The 19351-nt window shown below is 41.2% G+C and overlaps 1 protein-coding gene across 1 annotated transcript; it reads right to left on the reverse strand.

Annotated features, from left to right (window-relative positions):
* Positions 1-2331: 2331 nt before the first annotated feature.
* Positions 2332-19138, reverse strand: MPC2 (mitochondrial pyruvate carrier 2). Its single transcript, XM_074998297.1, has 5 exons — positions 18934-19138; positions 10617-10657; positions 6172-6256; positions 3718-3829; positions 2332-2561 (listed from the first exon to the last, which is right to left on the reverse strand). Exons 1-5 carry the CDS (start codon positions 19034-19036, stop codon positions 2504-2506), a joined length of 399 nt encoding a protein of 132 aa, XP_074854398.1. The 5' UTR covers positions 19037-19138; the 3' UTR covers positions 2332-2503.
* Positions 19139-19351: the final 213 nt, after the last annotated feature.

Below are 19351 nucleotides of genomic sequence, written 5' to 3' on the forward strand. Positions count from 1 at the left end.
AATAAGATGTTAGGTAGTATTAAAAACAGGATAGAAAATGAGTATCTTACTGCCCCTATATAAATCTATGGTATGCCCACATCTTGAATACTGTGTACAGAGGGGATCTCCTCACCTAAAAAAATATCCTGGCACTAGAAAAGGTTCAGAAGAGGGCAACTAAAATGATTAGGGGCTTGGAACAGGTCCTGTATGAGGAGAGGCTAAAAAGATTGGGACTTTTCAGTTTAGAAAAGAGGAGACTGAGGGGGGATATGATAGTTATATAAAATTGACAGGTGTGGAGAAGGTGAATAGGGAGAAGTTATTTACTTGTGCCCATAATACAAGAACTAGAGGACACCAAATGAAGTTAATAGGTAGCATGTTTAAAACTAAAAAAAGTTCTTATTCACTCAGGGCATAGTTAATCTATGGAACTCCTTGCCTGTGGAGACTGTGAAGGTTAGGGCTATAACAGAATTTAAGAGCTAGATAAACTCATGGAGGTTAGGTCCATAAAAGGCTATGAGCTCAGGGTAGGAATGGTGGCCCTGGCCTCTGATTGTCAGAGGCTGGAGATTGGATGACAATGATCAAGCAATTTGTCTCCTGCCTTCAGTCCACTGCCTCTAGAGCACCTGGCACTGGCCACAGTTAGCAGATAAGCTACTGGGCTTGATGGACCTTTGAACTGATGCAATATGGCTGTTCTTATATAAATGTCTTCCAAAAGCCCAGTAAGCAGAAGAAGTGTTGATAATGCTGCTAGACAGTATTGATCTCCTGTGGTTTTGCAAATTCTCTTGTCCAGCACCAGGCAGGGCTGAGGGTACTGTATGAGAGGTTCAACCTGTACTTCTGTCTTAAATAGACTTGGAGAACAACTAAGGGCTTTTTTTAAAAATCAACTCCCCCCCCCCCCCCCCCCCGCCCACCTTCTCTCTCTTCCTCACAGGTAAGGTTTTCTAATTTTTCCACTCATCCTCATGGATTCTCTTTAGTTTGTCCACATGTTTTCTAAAGTATGGCATGCAGCCCTGTACTCTAGCTGAAGCCTCAAGTGTCAAGTAGAGCAGACAATTGCCTACTGTTTCTCACCTACAATACTTGTATTAATACACCTCAGATTTTTTTGTTTGTTTTTTTTGTGTTTGTTTTTACAGCTGCATCAATTTAATCTATTAACTTATCCTTTTCAGTAGCTTAACTCATTCATGGGAAGCACATACATGTAAGTGATGACAGCTAACCAATCAATGACTAGCCATTTTATAAATTCATTCTCTAGGTCAGGCACCACCATACCTTGTTTGGATCTACTAAAAGGCAGAGGATCTGTTTTGCTTATCTTCTCTTTGAAGGGCTAGAGCGTTTCATCTTCATCACCTGAATTACCCCCCCCCCCCTTTTTTTTTTTTTTTTTTTTTTTTTTTAAAACAACTGTAGTTCAAGCTGACACTTCCTCCTCCCTAACTCTTATGCAAGAGCTATTTGGCTGAGGGGATGGGGGATAGAGAACACCTCAGAACAGCACTCTTCCACAAGAACTGCACCATTTCAGGACCTGTGCACTAGTGCCTTTCAAGCTGGGGGCTATAGCCTGTCTTAACATCTCCCAAGGAGCGTGCCCCCAGTGGAATCTTACATGTCTACAGGTGACAAGTATAAGTCACTGCTGTAAACACCACCCCCTTACAAAACATCTAGATCGGTCACATTTTAAACATGAGGTGCCATGGTCCATTATGTGAAAACAATCAAGCTTTGGCATGTTGAGGGCGTCTTGCTCATGAGGGAAGAAGCTGTTCCCTAGCTCACTGTGCAGTGTAAAAGTGACAATTATAAATGAGGAAAATCTTAGCATTTGAGTCAACTTTCGGGACTTCTCAGTCTGGAATCTGAATATCCACATGCAAGAGATGTCACAGACCTGGAGTCAGTCTTGAGAAACCAAGTACAGCCCCATGGTAAGCAAGCTTTCCCGATATACTGCCTCTCACATTTAGTCTCCAGCTGGCAAGACAACCCTTTTAGAGAGCAAGGAGAGTTCAGACTCCATGGTCCACCTGTTTGACCATGCTCTTCAAGCCACCATCAAAAGTCATGCACTACAAAATAGTGATATCTGATGTGGATTTTTCACAATGCTCAGAAGTCATATAGCCATTGAATGAATCACTCCTACATACCTATTACTCACTAGACAGGGCCAGATTTGCACTGCTAATTTAAAAGGTTCTGTATCTCCTTGTCAGCTGCAGCCTGCAAGTGTGCGCTTCTCTGGAATGGAAAATAGACTTAGCTCTAGCTCAAAATGGATCTAACATTGTAAATTGATGACATCACCTATAATTTAAAAGGTTATATTTTATTTAAATGTAGAGAAACATGGTTACCTACATCTGTAGAAAGACACATTCTCTAGCCGTTTAGAAAAATTAGCACATTTTTCTGAACTCAAAAACCAGTCAAGCTAGGTCCCATTGGAAGTTACATGCACAACTGGATTTGACCAGTAGAGTTAAGATTCTTTTTGGTTCAGATGCTCTTGTTCCTTGGCTTTTAGCCCTTGATTATACCTGTAGACAGAACATAAGCAAATTCAGCATACAACAAAGGCAAGATATGAGTTTGCAAATACATTCCTACTAACTACAACAGAACCTTTTCAGTAACAGGAAATCTTTAATAAAAATGTATAGCAAAGTACAGAAACGTTACCTGTTTGCAAAAACACTGAAGCAAAGATCAACTTTGATTTAAGCTTGAGTTATACCTTTGATTACACTACAAGCAGACTCCCAAGCTGCTGAGCAAGACAATTACAGCTAGATTGTCAATTGTGTAATTAAAATACTTAGTGGTTGACTGCTAGGACTGTCCTCACAGAAGAGGGTCAGCAGAAGTTTCTCTTGTCAACCTTCCTTAATTCTCAGTGCTTGCAAGGAGTTCCTGGGCTGATGTTGATCCCGGAAAGCACCATTTTGCATGTGTGCAAAACAAAACCACAGAAGATTGACCCTGAGTGGTTTGATATTCTATTGTAGTCTGGAAGCAGGCTACGTAAAATAGCTGACAGCTTCTAGACTCATTCTGGCTCATTAGCCCAAGTAGCCATTTAGAGTTTGTGGTTTGCCTCAGTGAAAGAGCTGTAGTAGAACACAGACTAGACTTCCCAGGGGCTTTTTCTTTTTTTTTGTGCAGTCCATGTTCGTGACGGAGCTGATAGGAGGGTTCAAGGGACAGCACTTGGCAGTCCACCAAAATGCATGACTACTGGAAAGAGGGATGGGTGGAGGTGTGAGGTTTATTTCTATGTCAGTATATTATCCTAAGGGGTAAGTACCCCCTATACATCTTTAAGAGCCTGACTTGGGTTGGAAGCTGAGACCCAGCATTGAGAATTCTGTACAGACATCTCTAAATTGTATTTGCTTTTGAAGTGTTAGCTAATAGATAACTAGTTTTATAAGTTAAGTTACAGCATCCCTTTAAAAGTTTTGCTGAGCTGTAGCTTTTCTAGTTGTATTATTTACAACCTTAACTCCATTTGCTTGACATAAAGTCATTGTTCCCTAGGGTGTGCAAAATGAACAGCTCTGCAGTAAGTTTTGTAGAAGTTTTTTAAGCCTGACTGCATTTACCTAGGTTAAGCTGAGTGCTGATGAACACTAGAAATACAGAAGCCACCCAAGTGAGTATTTATAATGAAGAACCTGTAATGTATGTACATACCGCCATATACGAAAGAGCTGGGAACCACCGGCACACCCAACAAAGAAATTGACAGTAAATAGACCCCAGTTTTTAGGAATAATAACTAGAGAATATCTTGACCAAATAAGGCCTGTTGGATAAAAAGCAAAGATTAAACACTCAATTCTCAATATATGCATTTAAGTACATTAAAAATCATTTGAGACATGCTGATCAGACACTAAAAAGTATCCAAAGTTATAGCACATGGACTAGGTCCTAAAAGGAAACATAGGAACACCTCACATGTCAGTAATACTATGATGTCCAGCTTGCTGTGAGGCTATTAGTTCTGCAGGATGGCTCTGAGACTGGAGGGTGCTTTAGGGCAGCACACTAGAAGATCTGCAGCAGCTTTAATTAAAGTCAAACGTGAAAGTCAGTGATACTCCTTTGTTTCATATAGTCCTTATGTTTGTTTTAAAACATGAGATGTTTTGATGACAATGTATGACTGCACTGAAAGCTGTGAACAGGCAGGAAAATGGGAGAGGGAACCATAGTAGTAATTGAAGTTTTGGCCTACCAGAAGGTATGGGTGACAGTCTGGGATATGGATCAGAGAGCTGGTACAACAGCTGTCCATGCTCGTGAAGGAGCTGATGAAAAGGTTCAAGGGACAGCACGTTTAAGTCTATTGAAATGTAGGACTACTGGAAGGAGGGTTGAGGTTTACAAATCACCAGTGGAATAAAAAACAATGTTTTGTTAAATGTTGCTTTATTAGAATGAACATAATTTATACTTCTAAGCTGCTGTTTCCAGCTGTGTGCAAATTCAGAAGTCAATGCATTGATTCACACACTCCTTTTACAAAAAGAAACTTTAAGGTACAAGATTGAGGGCTTGCCTACAAAGAGTTTTCTAGTTATGTTGGTGTCATTATATTAGTATACCTATACCACAACAATGGTGGTTTAGCGTTGTCACATGGACACTCATTCCAGTATGTAAGTTGCGTTTAGGCTTGTTTTGGAAATGGTTTGAGCCAACATGAATTACCCTCTCCCCACCACACATACATGAAAGCCACTCAAACTGGAATAAGGGTCTGTATGTACAGCACTACTGGTATAACTCAAACTTTAAGTTCACCTACTACTTTTTATTAATGCAGCTTCGCATGGAACTAAGCCCTTCCACTGTTAACAAGGTGAGAATTTAGATTCTGAAACTTCTCCTTGGCAACAGAATACCTACAACCTTCTTTATATCTAAAAATATCTAGACATATCCTAGAAAGAGGGATCTTTTGAAAAAAGGCTGCACATAATAATTTAGCACATTATACAGTGAACTCTTGTTCAACTGCTCTTTGATTAACCAGCTCACTAGAATAACTGGCATAACTTACAGCCAAGCAGCTCTGGACACCAGACAGGAGCATGGAGGGTGCAGAGGAGCCCATCAGCTGCACTAACATGCAGCATGGAAGCAACCAGGGCAGTACTGAGTGGGCCCGCCCCCGCCTCCCCCGAGGGGTGCAATCACTCTCGTGCTCTGTGCAAAGCCCCCAGCCCCGACACCACTCCTCCTCTGCTGAATGGGCACTGGGCCAGAGCACACAGAAGTGCTGTCAGGCCTGGGGTTTGCACCCACAGTGTGAGACCACCACCCCACCCCTGGGGGGAGGAGGGGAGAGCTGGGAAGAGGGCAGCCTGCTCAGCACTGTCCTGCATCCTTCTGTGCTGTGCTTAGTGCAGATGGCAGGCTCCTCTGCTCTCCCACCCAGCATGTGCTATTCACATGGCCCAGAGCTAGTCAGCGGAGGCGGTGTCCTGCTGGCAGGAGGTAATAGTCTTCTAATGTAGGTGGGTGCTTGTAGAAAAAGACTGGGAACAATATTTTGCATTTGTTTGTTTAATATCTTATCTTGTTTTTCTTTAGTGTTATGCATTGCTAGGTGTACCTCTCTATTATCCAGATTACTGTATTTGATTATCCAGCAACCTCCTGGTTTTGTGGATACCAGAGTCTACTGTAGTAAAGAGAATTGTTGAAATGGAGTAAAATAATTAAGCATTAATGTTGCTAAGGTGGTTCTTTAAGAAGAAGTAGTAGTTACGAAAATTATGGGTTGCACCTCCCTTGTCTGGTTGGGACCTGCCACATCTCAGATGAGAGGAGGTCCAGGGCATCTGCTCCCAGACACCCCTGCACTTCCAGAGCTGCTGCAGCCCCAGCCTCACTCCCCCCACAAGACTCTGACTCCAGCTGGTGCTCCAGCTCCCATGCCGCTGCTGGGCAGGCAGGGCTCCTGCACTGGACACAGCCCCAACCTGGTGCTCTCTCATCCTGGAACATCTGTGGTCCAGCAGGACCATGGATGTTAACAGAAAAAGAGAACCCAATTTGAGAGGTGCAACCTCTATGGAAAATTACTTTGAAACATTAAGAATCCTGGTTAAAGAAGTACAAGCAGAATGCATTCACCTGTTGCCATTAACACTGCAGACTGTGCCGTGCTGAGTTTTTCTGCCGGTCTGGTCATATCAGCCATTCCTGCACATACCAAACCCTGTATTCAAAAAACCACACACACACACACTACTGTCAGCTAGGTAATTTTTCACTTATTTATCACCAGCACCCTTCTACGTATCCAGAAGACACTTTAGAGTTTGATGTACAAACATATACAAGAGTATTTCCCAACTCAAAATGTTTAGGGTCTCCAAAGACAAGACAGTGAGGGGAAGAAATATCCCATGCAAAGTGGAGATCAGAGCAAGTGTTGGCAAACACATTCATTCCTCAGTTTTTATTTTTGTGAAGGAGAAACATTGGGAAGAGGTAAAGGAGTATTTGTTTTATAACTCAGAAAATGCAGAGCTACCCACGTCATCCTTTACAAATGGCAGTTAACCTTCCTTAATATAAAAGAGTAGTTTAGGGTAAGAGCTTTCTAAATGGAGTGGTTGGAGTTCCTAAAGGAGAATGCCAACTTTTACACTTACTTCAAGCTTCAAACTGACTTTTTTTAGGTTAAAAATCCAGACAGATCGGGTATCTTCCACACATTAACATTCAAATATGAAAATTTTAGACATGAGTAGTCTACCACAATAATCCATATAGAGAAGGCAAAAAGTAGAGAACTACTCGCAAGAGCCTTGTCAAGAAGAATTTTGGGTGAAGATGCAGCCTAGGTCCAAATACTGTGTTAAGTTTGTCTCACTATTTCAATTGCAGACACAAATTCTAAAGATGAGCAATGCCAGTGGTTCCTAGGCATGGAAAGACTTCCACACAACGATAAAAGTGAAAAAAGATTAAAAAATGTTTAAAGAAGAGACAGAGGTGTAGAATACTGAATGGCATAATGCTTAATTGGATGCTCTTCTTATCTTTTTGGACAAAAACACAGTAACCACAGTTAAACTTGTCTTCTCTTGTCCACTACTAACAACAAATCAACCTGTAAAACTCACTGCCACAAACCTTGGTATTACTAAATGCTTAATCTGATTGAAAGAGTGGACAAGGTCCTTAATGAAAAAGAGCATCAGCATTTACAGAATTAAAGTATCAGGGACAAAACTTACTCTTTTCATAGAGAAATATTTTTCTGTCCCTTGTCAGTGAATGGCTGGCTTATGTGACAAAGTATATTCCACTGTGCAGGTTCATGTGTCCAGTGCTGGACTTTGACCATATTGGACAAAATGGACCCCAGACCTAATATAGCAAGTCCTGTTCTCCCACTTCAGAAAATGGAGCAGTCATCTTTATTACAACATTGCCATACTGTACTATTGCAAAGTTTTTACCTTCTCACAAAATTTGACATAGGACATACAGCAGAGTTCTTAGTGTCCCACAAATGTGGAGCCTACAGCTTTCTTCTGGTCCTATATGGCAATTTACTTACAGTGACAGTTATTACCAGTTCACTGATGCCAAGTAGGTCACAGCTGAATCTAGCCACCATCAAGATTTTTACAAAATTCTGGGACAAAAATCAATTAGACTGACAACTGCGGAACTGTCAAGCATTCAGAAACACAGGCAAGTCCCCAAAAATAATGACATTTGTTTAAAAAAATTAGTCATTTTTTTTTCAGCTTCTGTTTCTTTAAATCTTTATAGTTCATGTTTAAGCTTCTGTTGAACTGATGGCTAGAAACTAGATTTTATAATGAAAGCTGAGCTTCCCACAGTTATAAACCCCCCAGCTGCTAGGATGTAAAACAGGCACACAAGTATCACAAGAATCAAAAAATACATTAATTAACACGCCATTTCAGCTGAGCTTATTTTCAAATCCAAAAATAAAATAGTTGCCATAGGAATTTGTACAAATATAAACCCAGTTTTTTAAACTGTACTTTAAAAACAAACCAAACACAGAATACATTACTTGCATGTTTGGCACCAGATGCCTTACGCTTTGCAAAAGGGTAAATTAAATACTGGAAAAAATTACTTCAATAATAGCTACAACTCACATCTGCAAGAAAAATGAGAAAAACATTGAGGCACTGATTACTAAAACTATTTAAAAAGAAGAGGGATATTAGCCAGTATATTATATCATTCTGTCTGTGTGGTATTAGTATTGTTTGGTATCCAACTGTAGGCTTCTAGCCACTAAAGGCTGATGAAACCTTAGTTTTATCGTCAGTAAGAACTCCTTTGGCTTGAGTAATAGTCTCTTGGGTACTTTTGAAGCCAGATACCTTGTGTTATATTCTCAATGCATCATATGTGGTTTTTGTTACCAAATGTTATTACCTCAGACAATACACAGTTTCAACACATCTAGTTAATATAGATTAACACAACAAGCTCCTCTCTGCCATACAGGGAAGAAGCCATGTCAGTTTTGTTATCAGAAGGCACCATACAATTCCAATGTCAGCTTGAGTGCAATGTTGTGGGGGCACAGGAACCCAGATATGACATTACATTGCCTGGGCCTTGTGGTACTTCTGCATCTACTAAACTGCTGCTATGCATAAAACAAAAAAAGCAGTCAACTAGCACTTGAAAGACTAACAAAATAAATGTATTAGGTGAGCTTTCGTGGAACAGACCCACTTCTTCAGACCATAGCCATAACAGAACAGACTCAATATTTAAGGCACAGAGAACTAACAGTAGTAATCAGCGTTGACAAATCAGGAAAAAAAAGATCAAGGTGAACAAATCCAAGTAGAGGGGCAGAAGGGAGCGGGAAGTCAAGAATTAGATTAAGCCAAGTATGCAAAAGAGCCCCTATAACGACCCAGAAAGTTCCCATCCCGGTTCAACCCATGTGTTAATACGTCAAATTTGAATATAAAAGAGTTGAGGAATTTTCACAACAGTCTGGAAAGAGGCTGCTCTTCAGAAAGACACAAACTTTTAAGTCATTAACAGAACGGCCCACTCCATTAAAATGCTGACTGACCAGTTTGTGGATCAGGGTGTTTTTAATGTCTGTTTTGTGCCTATTAACTCTTTGTCTAAGACAGTCTGAAGTCTGTCTTAGACAAAGAGTTAATGGGCACAAAACAGACATAAAAACACTCCTGATCCACAAGCCGGTCAGTCAGCATTTTAATGGAGTGGGCCGTTTTGTTAAACGTTTGCATCTTACTGAAGAGGAATTTTCACAACAGTCTGGAAAGAGGCTGCTGAACTCATATTCAAATTTGACACATTAACACATGGTTTGAACTGGGATGGGAATTTTCTGGGTCATTATAGGGGCTCTTTTGCACACTTGCTTAATCTAATTCTTGACTCCCCGCTCACTTCTGCCCCTCTACTCTCTGATTTGCTCACCTTGATAATTTTTTTTTTCGGATCTGTCCACGTTGATTACTATTTTTGGTTCTCTGTGCCTTAAATATTGAGTTTGTTCTGGTATGGCTATGGTCTGAAGAAGTGGGTCTGTCCCACGAAAGCTCACCTCAAATTATTTTGTTAGTCTTTCAAGTGCTACTTGACTGCTTTTTTGTTTGATAGTGTATAGACTAGCACAGCTTTCTCTCTGTTCCTATGCATAAAAACAGTTCTCTTGAAAACACAGACAACAAAAGTAAAGCAAGACAAGGACAGGAAGAGTAATATGACTGTTGAATACAATGTGCTTCAAAGCTGGTAAATATTTTCAAAAGATACCTTTCTACAAATACTAGTTAGCTCATTTGTGACATGGAGCCAATGCCAAAAATAGACTAAAAGGCTGACATGGGCAAGGTCCAAGAGTGTACAGCGCTGGCATGTAAACCTGACAAGTAAATTACACCACTAAATTTCATAACAGAAGGAAGTTGAACTACATGGAAATCTAGGAGCTGCCATTTACTGGAATAGTAATTAAATTTCACTTGTTACCTAGGTAGTGTTTTTAAAGAGACTAATATATTTAAACAAAACTATTGCACTAGCGCAAGCAAGTACATCCTAGTATGAATAAACAGAGTCTCAGTTCACTACAATTATAGCTGAGGCAGCAGTTGTAGCATCTGTTCAAAGTGACCCTGAAGTCCTCCCTATTTTAGATAATTATCTCAAGAAAACAGTCTTAGCAACTGACTACAAGAAAAACAATTCTGGATTGTTATGCTACTCCACTGGGGGTGGAACATCCTCTGACTTAAGAGGAATTTTGCTCTGGTCTGGGAGTAATCATTTCACAGGAGAGGGCTCATCTGTGGAAGTCTCTCTCACTGACCTCCACGAATCAAATTGTTGTAGCGTGTTCTCTACCATAAGCGTGAAGGCACAGTCATTCCACCCATCTTCACATTTTAAAACATAATTAGGAACTTTACAGCAAATCCTAAGACTATTCAAGCCAAGAACTGGTTACTTTCCTCCTGGATGTCTGAAGATAATTCCCTGCCCTGCAGAAACCTCAGTACCAGCAACTGATTTCTTATACTTACCCATTTCATAACAGGTGCCCAGAAAAACACTGTTTTGGGACCTGGAAATAAAAGCAACAATTTGAGTTAAGTAAATAAACTATATACTGAGACATAACTGTAATGCTACCAACATTTATTTTGTAAGGCATGTGTGAATCCTGCAGTGAGAGACCAGTTCTGTCTCATGCACACCACAATACACACCCTAAGAGCTTTGCTGCTCTGCTAATGTTTTTCTATCCTAACCCACGACCCTTCTCAACATTACTGGCTTAGTAGTAGTATCCAAGGTCATTTTGTTTTTCTAGGTTACTAGAATGGCAAGTGAGCAAATAGCTGCAGTGTGAATAATGCAACTATGGCTAACAAAATAAATTAAATAAATAAATGGAGGTCCCAGCTAGTGGCAATATAGAAAGCTGCATCACTTGTAGATTCACTCTTATGGCAATTCAAGATGCTACAGTCTTAATCCCAAATATTTAGCATGACATAATATCTTGCATTTCCAGGAATTCCCAAGTACTTTACTGATGACTCCTTCTGCCCCTCTGCTCTCTGATTTGCTCACCTTGCTAATAATTTTTTTAATTTGTCAACCTCAATTACTGTTTTTGGTTCTCTGTGCCTTAAATATCGAGGTCTGTTCTGGTATGGCTATGGTCTGAAGAAGTGGGTCTGTCCATGAAAGCTCATCTCCTAATAAATTATTTTGTTAGTCTTTAAGTGCTACTGGACTGCTTTTTTTTTATATCATCTTGTATTTCCAGGAATTCCAAAGTACTTTACTGATGACTGAGCACCCAGGAAATCGCACCAGTTGACAACAAATCTACTGCAGAACTGCATATTAAAAAGTTGAATTCAACAGGAAAAAGCAGTGATCTGTACGAGAACTTACCCAGGGCGAATGTCCTGACCCTCATAGAAAAAACCCACAAGTAACAATGAACTTAGGTTAGTCTGATCCGGAACACGGTGGATAAAATTTTGTGAAGAGGTTAGTCGATGTAGAAGCTAAAATTCTCACTGAATGAGTGCAACATTCTGAAAGCAAATATAGGGAGTAGCTGCATACTTATTGTTGTCTCTCAAAAACAAATATCTTAAAAAGTCAAAACTTTCAAGGTCATACAATTATAGAATGCTAGGACTGGAAGGGACCTTGAGAGGTCATTGAGTCCAGCCCCCTGCTCTCAGGGCAGGACCAAGTACTGTCTAGACCATCCCTGAGATATTTATCTAACCTGTTCTTAAATATCTCCAGAGATGGAGATTCTACAACCTCCCTAGGCAATTTATTCCAGTGTTTGACCACCCCGACAGTCAGGAACTTTTTCCTAATGTCCAACCTAGATCTCCCTTTCTGCAGTTTAAGCCCCTTGCTTGTTGTTCTATTCTCAGAGGCCAAGAAGAACAAGTTTTCTCCCTCCTCCTTATGACACCCTTTTAGATACCTGAAAACTGCTGTCATGTCCCCCCTCAATCTTCTCTTTTCCAAGCTAAACAAGCCCAATTCTTTCAGCCTTCCTTAGTAGGTCATGTTATCTAGACCATTGATAACTCTTGTTGCTCTCTTCTGGACCCTCTCCAACTTATCCACAAGTTATGTGCCTAACTCAGCAGCTTGCTTTTCAAGACTGCCCATTGACTAAAGACTACGAAAAAAAATGTAGGCACCCTACAGTTAAAAATTGTCCTAAATATTTTAAATTTGTCCTGTTGGCAGCAACTATTCCCAGTGAATGTGAGAGTACAGAAGCATATCACCAATATGTATCTTAAGGTTATAAATCAGTTGCCATACAGCTCTGAAGCAATTTTAGCCTTATAAAATATTCAGAAACAGTAATTTTTTTTTAAAATACAGTAACTTTTCACATTCTTGCATTGTGCTCCCAAGGCCCATTCTGCTTTTGTAATATGCTCCTTGATTCACAAACAGTTTTACAAATAAACACTGGTAGCTTGCACGGCTAACTAGATTTTAATTTCTAATTTATAAAGTTTGTGATACTGAAATTTTACTCAAAGATTAGGACTATCTTAAGTGTGACATATCTGCATATTCCAGTTCTAGTATTCTGTGATTCCATGATTCTACAAATGCTCTTTGGAAGCAGGAGCTTCCGAAATACAGAAAATAGACTGAAGGCAGAAAGAATAGCCCATTACAAGAGCCTAGTAGCCGAGAACCTAAGCTGTTGCACAAGTGCAATTCATAAAGTCAAATAAAAAACCCAAAACCAAACATGGGCTCTTCTTTTCGTGCAGTGAACAGTGATGCCATTTGTCTTCATTTTCCAAAGTTGGTGCCTGGTGCTTGCTGAAGGCACAATCATATTTGTTAGCCAAAGTAGCTGTTGCTTCCACTGTCATAGAACCTGGAGACTCCAACATTCCCCCTGCTTCTCATAGGACCCCGTGAGGATTGAAATAGATAACATTCAAAATAAAGAGCTTTCAGCACGATTGTAGCAGTTTCTCCTACCTCACACTGACTGACACCATACGTTTCAGCGTGACAATATTAGATTCTTAACCTGTAGGTTATCTATGTCTATAAAGGTTCCTTACCTGGCTGCTTCAGCACTGCAGGGGAAGTTTCTCTAGCAAATCAAGTTTCAACATGTTCGCTAGGACTTCCCAAAGTTTCCCAGTGCAGAAATTCATTGACATCTTTACTCCGGTTTTCCCTCCCATTCACCTTCTAGATCTTTTACATTTGCAGCAGTCTAAAGACTGACTGACTTACATAAGAACATAAGAACATAAGAATGGCCATACTGGGTCAGACCAAAGGTCCATCAAGCCCAGCATCCCATCTGCCGACGGTGGCCAATGCCAGGCGCCCCAGAGAAGGAGAACAGAAGACAAGTGATTTATCTCCTGCCATCCATCTCCTGCCCTTGTTATGAAGGCTAGGGCACCATACTTTATCCCTGGCTAATAGCCATTTATGGACCTGACCTGCAAAAATTTATCAAGCTCTTTTTTAAACCCTAATAGAGTCCTGGCCTTCACAGCCGCCTCGGGCAAGGAGTTCCACAGGTTGACTGTGCGCTGTGTGAAGAAAAATTTCCTTTTATTAGTTTTGAACCCACTACCCATCAATTTCATTTGGTGTCCCCTAGTTCTTGTATTATGGGAAAAGGTAAATAATTTTTCTATATTCACTTTCTCCACACCATTCATGATTTTATATACCTCTATCATATCGCCCCTCAATCGCCTCTTTTCCAAACTGAAAAGTCCCAGTCTCTCTAGCCTCTCCCCATATGGGACCCTTTCCAAGCCCCTAATCATCTTAGTCGCCCTTTTCTGAACCTTTTCTAATGCCAATATATCTTTTTTGAGGTGAGGAGACCACATCTGCACGCAGTACTCGAGATGTGGGCGTACCATAGTTTTATATAGGGGAAGTATGATATCTTTTGTCTTATTATCGATCCCTTTTTTAATAATTCCTAACATCCTATTTGCCTTACTAACTGCCGCTGCACACTGCGTGGATGTCTTCAGAGAACTATCCACTATAACTCCAAGATCCCTTTCCTGATCTGTCGTAGCTAAATTTGACCCCATCATGTAGTACGTGTAATTTGGGTTATTTTTTCCAACATGCATTACCTTACACTTACCCACATTAAATTTCATTTGCCATTTTGCTGCCCAATCACTCAGTTTGCTGAGATCTTTTTGTAGTTCTTCACAATCCCTTTTGGTTTTGACTGTCCTGAACAACTTGGTGTCATCTGCAAACTTTGCCACCTCACTGCTTACCTCATTTTCCAGATCATTGATGAACAAGTTGAACAGGATCGGTCCCAGGACTGACCCCTGGGGAACACCACTAGTTACCCCCCTCCATTGTGAAAATTTACCATTTATTCCCACCCTTTGTTTTCTGTCTTTTAACCAATTCCCGATCCATGAAAGGACCTTTCCTCCTATCCCATGACCACCTAATTTACATAAAAGCCTTTGGTGTGGGACCGTGTCAAAGGCTTTCTGGAAATCTAGGTATATTATGTCCACTGGGTGCCCCTTGTCCGCATGTTTATTAACCCCTTCTTCCAGCTACGTTGCAGAATCTTCTCTTAGAGGGTGCCTGTACAGTTTCTTGCTTCAGAGAATGTGGCTGTATTTATTCTGAAATCTGGAGTGGCACACAGGGTTGAGTTGATGCACTGCCTGTTTGTTTATTCATTGCATGTCAAGTTCTTAGAGTTTAAAGCCTTAAAAAGAGGCAACCAGTCTGAAGGGCAGGCTGTCAGCTTATGTCCACTTGTAACAGTAACTGATAGGTTTAAGTGCTCATAGCATAATCTTAATCAAGGACCCTCTGCAAATTAAAATGCTCTGATATGCTTGCCTGTCAGTGGTGCCCTTCGAGACAATAAAGTTCAGTACCCATTCTTCCAGATTATGCTTGGGGTGGTGCTTTCAAAAACACCATTTGCATGTGCACTTTTGCTTCAGTGGGTGCTGTTTTACTCTTAGATTTAGGAAAATGCCTGTTCAAGTTATGTTTAGTATGTGTGATACTGACTGTAAACTTCCAATCATATAAAAATGCAATGGTCTATCAGTAAGAAATCCAATCGGCCAGCAGCACGCACGGTCTCGAGAGAAGAGTTGCACAGGAATCTGATTGGAATTGAAAACCAATACTTGAAAAAATCTCTTGACAAAACCCTTATGAGAACTCTCCTCAGAAATTGCTAGAGTTTTAAGTGACATGGAGTTGGTTCCAGAGACTAAAGAGGAGGGAGAGAACTGTTTGTCTGCAAGGTCCTCCTCAGAAGACAAAAAGACAAAACAGCTCTAGGTTTTGATTAATATCCTCCACATATATTTTGATTATCAAAAAATATATAGACTACAGATACTTTATGAAATGGTGTGTTTTACATACCTCTACCCTTGCTGGACTAAATCATTAGTGTAACAATTAATACACCAGAGAAAAATCTGAGTAATACATTTACAGCATCTTAAAATTCTGATTATATGCTTCCTGCTCCTAACAAGAAAGGCACAGCACAATGATGAAGTGTGTAATTCACAACAAGACATGGACTCTTTCCTTCATTCATGAAGCCCTTGCTGAAATCTGACTGACTATCCATCCCTGATTAAAGCAGCTTTAAACAGAGAACTCATGACAGAACACAAGCCAAGTTGCATCTCTCTTGCTGCTAACACTAGTTTTCTACCACATGGTGGCCAATTGGAAGTGGGGGAGTTGGCTTGGCACCTCCCATATGTCAGAATTCTTTCATTGTCCTCTAGCAACCTTAATTAGTTTGAAAAACCATTATCCAAATGCAAGTGGCTTTTTTTTGTTTAAAGTTTTTCACCCAAAGCATTCTACAAGGCAAAGTGAGGGATTTCTCTTTGTCAGACACAAGCAATTTAAAACCTAGGTAAAGAGTCACCTATCAAAATAGGCCATCAAACTAGGCTTCAACAAGGACAGATAAATGTACATGAAAAGCTTTACTTTTAGAACAAACAAGTATTTCCACATTGGATGACTTTTGCTCTAGTTAAATGTGCCCAACAGTCCTGGATATTGAAATTGACTATCCACAGAGCAGGTACACAAGTAAGAAGTTCAGTTTTCCTTTCTGTACCTATTGCATCTTTGCTGAAGCTATCTATACCTGTTGTAGTAACTGTTCTTTTGACAAGAACATCTTTCTTTTAGAAAAATGCTCACTCTAACAGTTTGGAATTCCAACTTCAGTATTTAGTCAAGGGATGGAGCAAAATGGCCAAAGTTACTGTCAAAGGCCTAATTCACAAAGCCACATAATGTAGTTTCCCCATCTTTAATACTGGAAATACAATTTAAATAAATAGTGTTTGTACCTGCCAGGAAGATCACTGTGTACCACCTAAATACGTTAAAGGTGAACAATTACAATTGGCTCGATCTTTTGGTAAGCTTAGCATAAAGATTTTGGACACCCTTGCTCAATTGGGTGAGAAGGGATTGCACTGATCTAAATTAAACTGGATAAACCAGTGCAATCTTTGTTTTCAGAGAGGACTTTTGTTGTAGACAAAAAACCAAGTTAAATTTTCTTACAGCACAACCATGATGCAACCAAAACCACATCTAGACAGAGGAAATATCAAAAATATGCATTGCATTAAAAGAAACAGTGGAAAAAACATTCCAGCAAAGACCTCACATTTCATCACATATCTTGTGAAATTTATTTATATAAACAGATTCTAAAATGGAAGAACCACTAAGATGGTACTTTTAAATGTTACCTGCCTTGATAACAAATGGAAGATACCAAGGAAAAGAGAAGGAGATGTTTCCATGTTTGTTAAAAAGAGAGAATTGTTAGCTGAAGTAATTTTGAATGTCTGGTCAACTTCTCTCAAACACAGCACTCCTAAAGACTCTTTCTCCCAGGTATGTGTGCAGAATTTGTCACATAACAGAAGATAAGCATGTCCTCTATAAGGCCATCGAGACACACAATCCTTCACTTATCTTCCTGGATTCTCCTGTTTCAAGACCCTTCTCCTCAAATGCCCCTCTCCCCATAAAAAGGGCACTAAAAACACTATTGCTGCCAATTATTTGCAGATACTTGCTGGCTCTGATCTAAGATCTTTGGGAAATGCAAGCTATTACAGAAATTCATATAAAAAGCTCCAGTGGCGTACATCACTTATGAATAGACATGACATGTTCACTTCTTTGTTTTTCCAGCCAGGGAAAAAAGCTTTACTTTTTATTGCATAAATGGCAGAATCTACAAAGAAATATCTGAACAGCATTTATTCCCCCCTGCCTCCTCCAGCCACTAAGACAACAGTTTCTTGGGGATGGGGGAAGCAGCAGGTGAAGGTAATTTAAATAAAAATGTCACCGATTTCTCCTGTCATTTTAGAGCTTCTTCAACTACAGAGCATTAGCATCAGAAGCTGCACACAGGTGATGCCAAAGGTTGAGCCTGACTGGCTCATTTCACTGATAAGAAAATGAACACAAGAAACCATTTGTTTTAAAAGGGATTATACCTCAAGATAAGAGATATCTCCTATCTCTTTTCCCTTTTCTGTCCCATTGATCTGAATAATATTTTGGTTGAGAAATTCAGGCCTGTCTCCTCCTCATCTCTTTTGTATAGGTCAGAACCAGCCAGATTAGTCTCCTGCTCCCCAAGCCTCTCATTCCCAGCTGCATCCAACTTTGCACTCCCAGGCAGCAACTCACCACCCCTCCAGCACTCAACCTTCTTGCCTGAACCCTGAGCCACTTTCCACCTCCAAAACCCACAAACCCTCATCCCCAGCCCAACCCTAGCCAATCTGTACACCTCAATCCTCTGTCACAACTGATAGCTCCCTCCCATCTTCTGAAGCCCTTGGTTGGTCCCAACTGTAGCACCCTCCCACCTCATAATAATCCCTTAATGGTAAGTGATAGCCTCACATGCAATAGGTTCCCTGTCTCAAAAAAAATTATAGCCACACACACACACACACTTTTTTTGTTTAAATTCACATGGGTTCATTCAGCAATCTATATCACTAATCATTACAACTGCAAAGTATACTTCAAGATAAGAAAAGCAATAAGATACTATAGGACTCCTTATTCTGGTGTACAGAGATCCATCACATCTACCCCTATACTCTTAGGGAGAGCCCCCAAACACAAAACCTGCAGGTCAAATTGCCTTCTAGACTCTAAAGGATCTTTGTTTTTCCTCTGGCCTCTGGTTACAAGAAGCACTGCTTGGCATTGATATATTTTAAAAGCAGTCTTACTGGTGAAGATTTAAGAGTTTTTTCAAAGAGGATCTGGTAACACTCCCCAAAGGCAGGCTGGCTCCGGGTGGGTCTGAATGCCTCCAATAGTTCGCCCCACAGCTGAACCCTTTTTAACAGATCACTTATCTCAAGCCTTTTGTGAACTGTCTTATTGTCCCAGAAAAGATCAAATCCTCAAAAATTTGACACGTTTACCATCCAAAAGCCATAATTTAGAATCCCAGCACCTGCCCACCCCGCCAACCCAGTCCGGTGCGTGGGGAAGACCCTCTGTGGCCGGCCCAGCGCTGGCGGGCTGTGGGTCTCGCATATCTGCTGGTGTTGGGAAGGAAACAGGTGCCAGGGTGGGGCGGCACCACTCTTCCCTCCCACAGGTCCAAGGAAACCGGGGAGCAGAGATGAAGCGAACGGCCCAAGGTCACGGCGAGCCCCAGCCCTTTCCGGCGCCTCAAAGACAGAGAGCGGGGCGCGCTCGGCCAGCACCCCGGACGCCTGTCAGCCCGCCCAGGCGCAGAGGCGCAGCCGGTACCTGCCGGGTGGTTGTACAGGGGTCGCAGCCGAGGCGGCAGCTTGAGCTCGATCCGATCCAGCAAGCGGTGGTAGGAGGCGCGGAGCCCGGCGACGGCAGCCATCTCAGCAGAGAGAGGAGTGCGGGTCCCCAGCTGCTTCGGCGTCCCTACGCGACCCGCCGTCCTTCGGCCTCCTACCGGGCGTGATACCCTTCCCGAAGGGGCTAATCCCGCTTTGCTTTACGCTGATTGGTCCGCTATGGGGAGAGGGGGCGTGGTCGAGCATCCCGTCGACAGCTATTGGTTAACAGGTCCTCCTCCCCTCGATGCCCCGCCCTGCGTGGAGAGCAAGATCGCTGCGTCTTCTTTGGGAAATAAACTCCTTCCAGCCATGTTAGGTAAGGGCGGCAATGGTGTTTTCCGTTTCGGCTGCCCAAA

This window comes from Carettochelys insculpta, chromosome 1 (genome assembly GCF_033958435.1).
Source record: "Carettochelys insculpta isolate YL-2023 chromosome 1, ASM3395843v1, whole genome shotgun sequence".
NCBI lineage: Eukaryota > Metazoa > Chordata > Testudines > Carettochelyidae > Carettochelys > Carettochelys insculpta.

Excerpts from the sequence above, each read along its gene's own strand:
- MPC2 (XM_074998297.1), bottom strand. The coding sequence starts at position 19,036 with ATGGCTGCCGTCGCCGGGCTCCGCGCCTCCTACCACCGCTTGCTGGAT. Across the intron at positions 10,658-18,933 it reads CCTGTACAACCACCCGGCAG|GTCCCAAAACAGTGTTTTTC; the intron begins GTACCGGCTGCG and ends TTTTATTTCCAG. Across the intron at positions 3,830-6,171 it reads TGCAGTGTTAATGGCAACAG|GCCTTATTTGGTCAAGATAT; the intron begins GTGAATGCATTC and ends TTTATCCAACAG.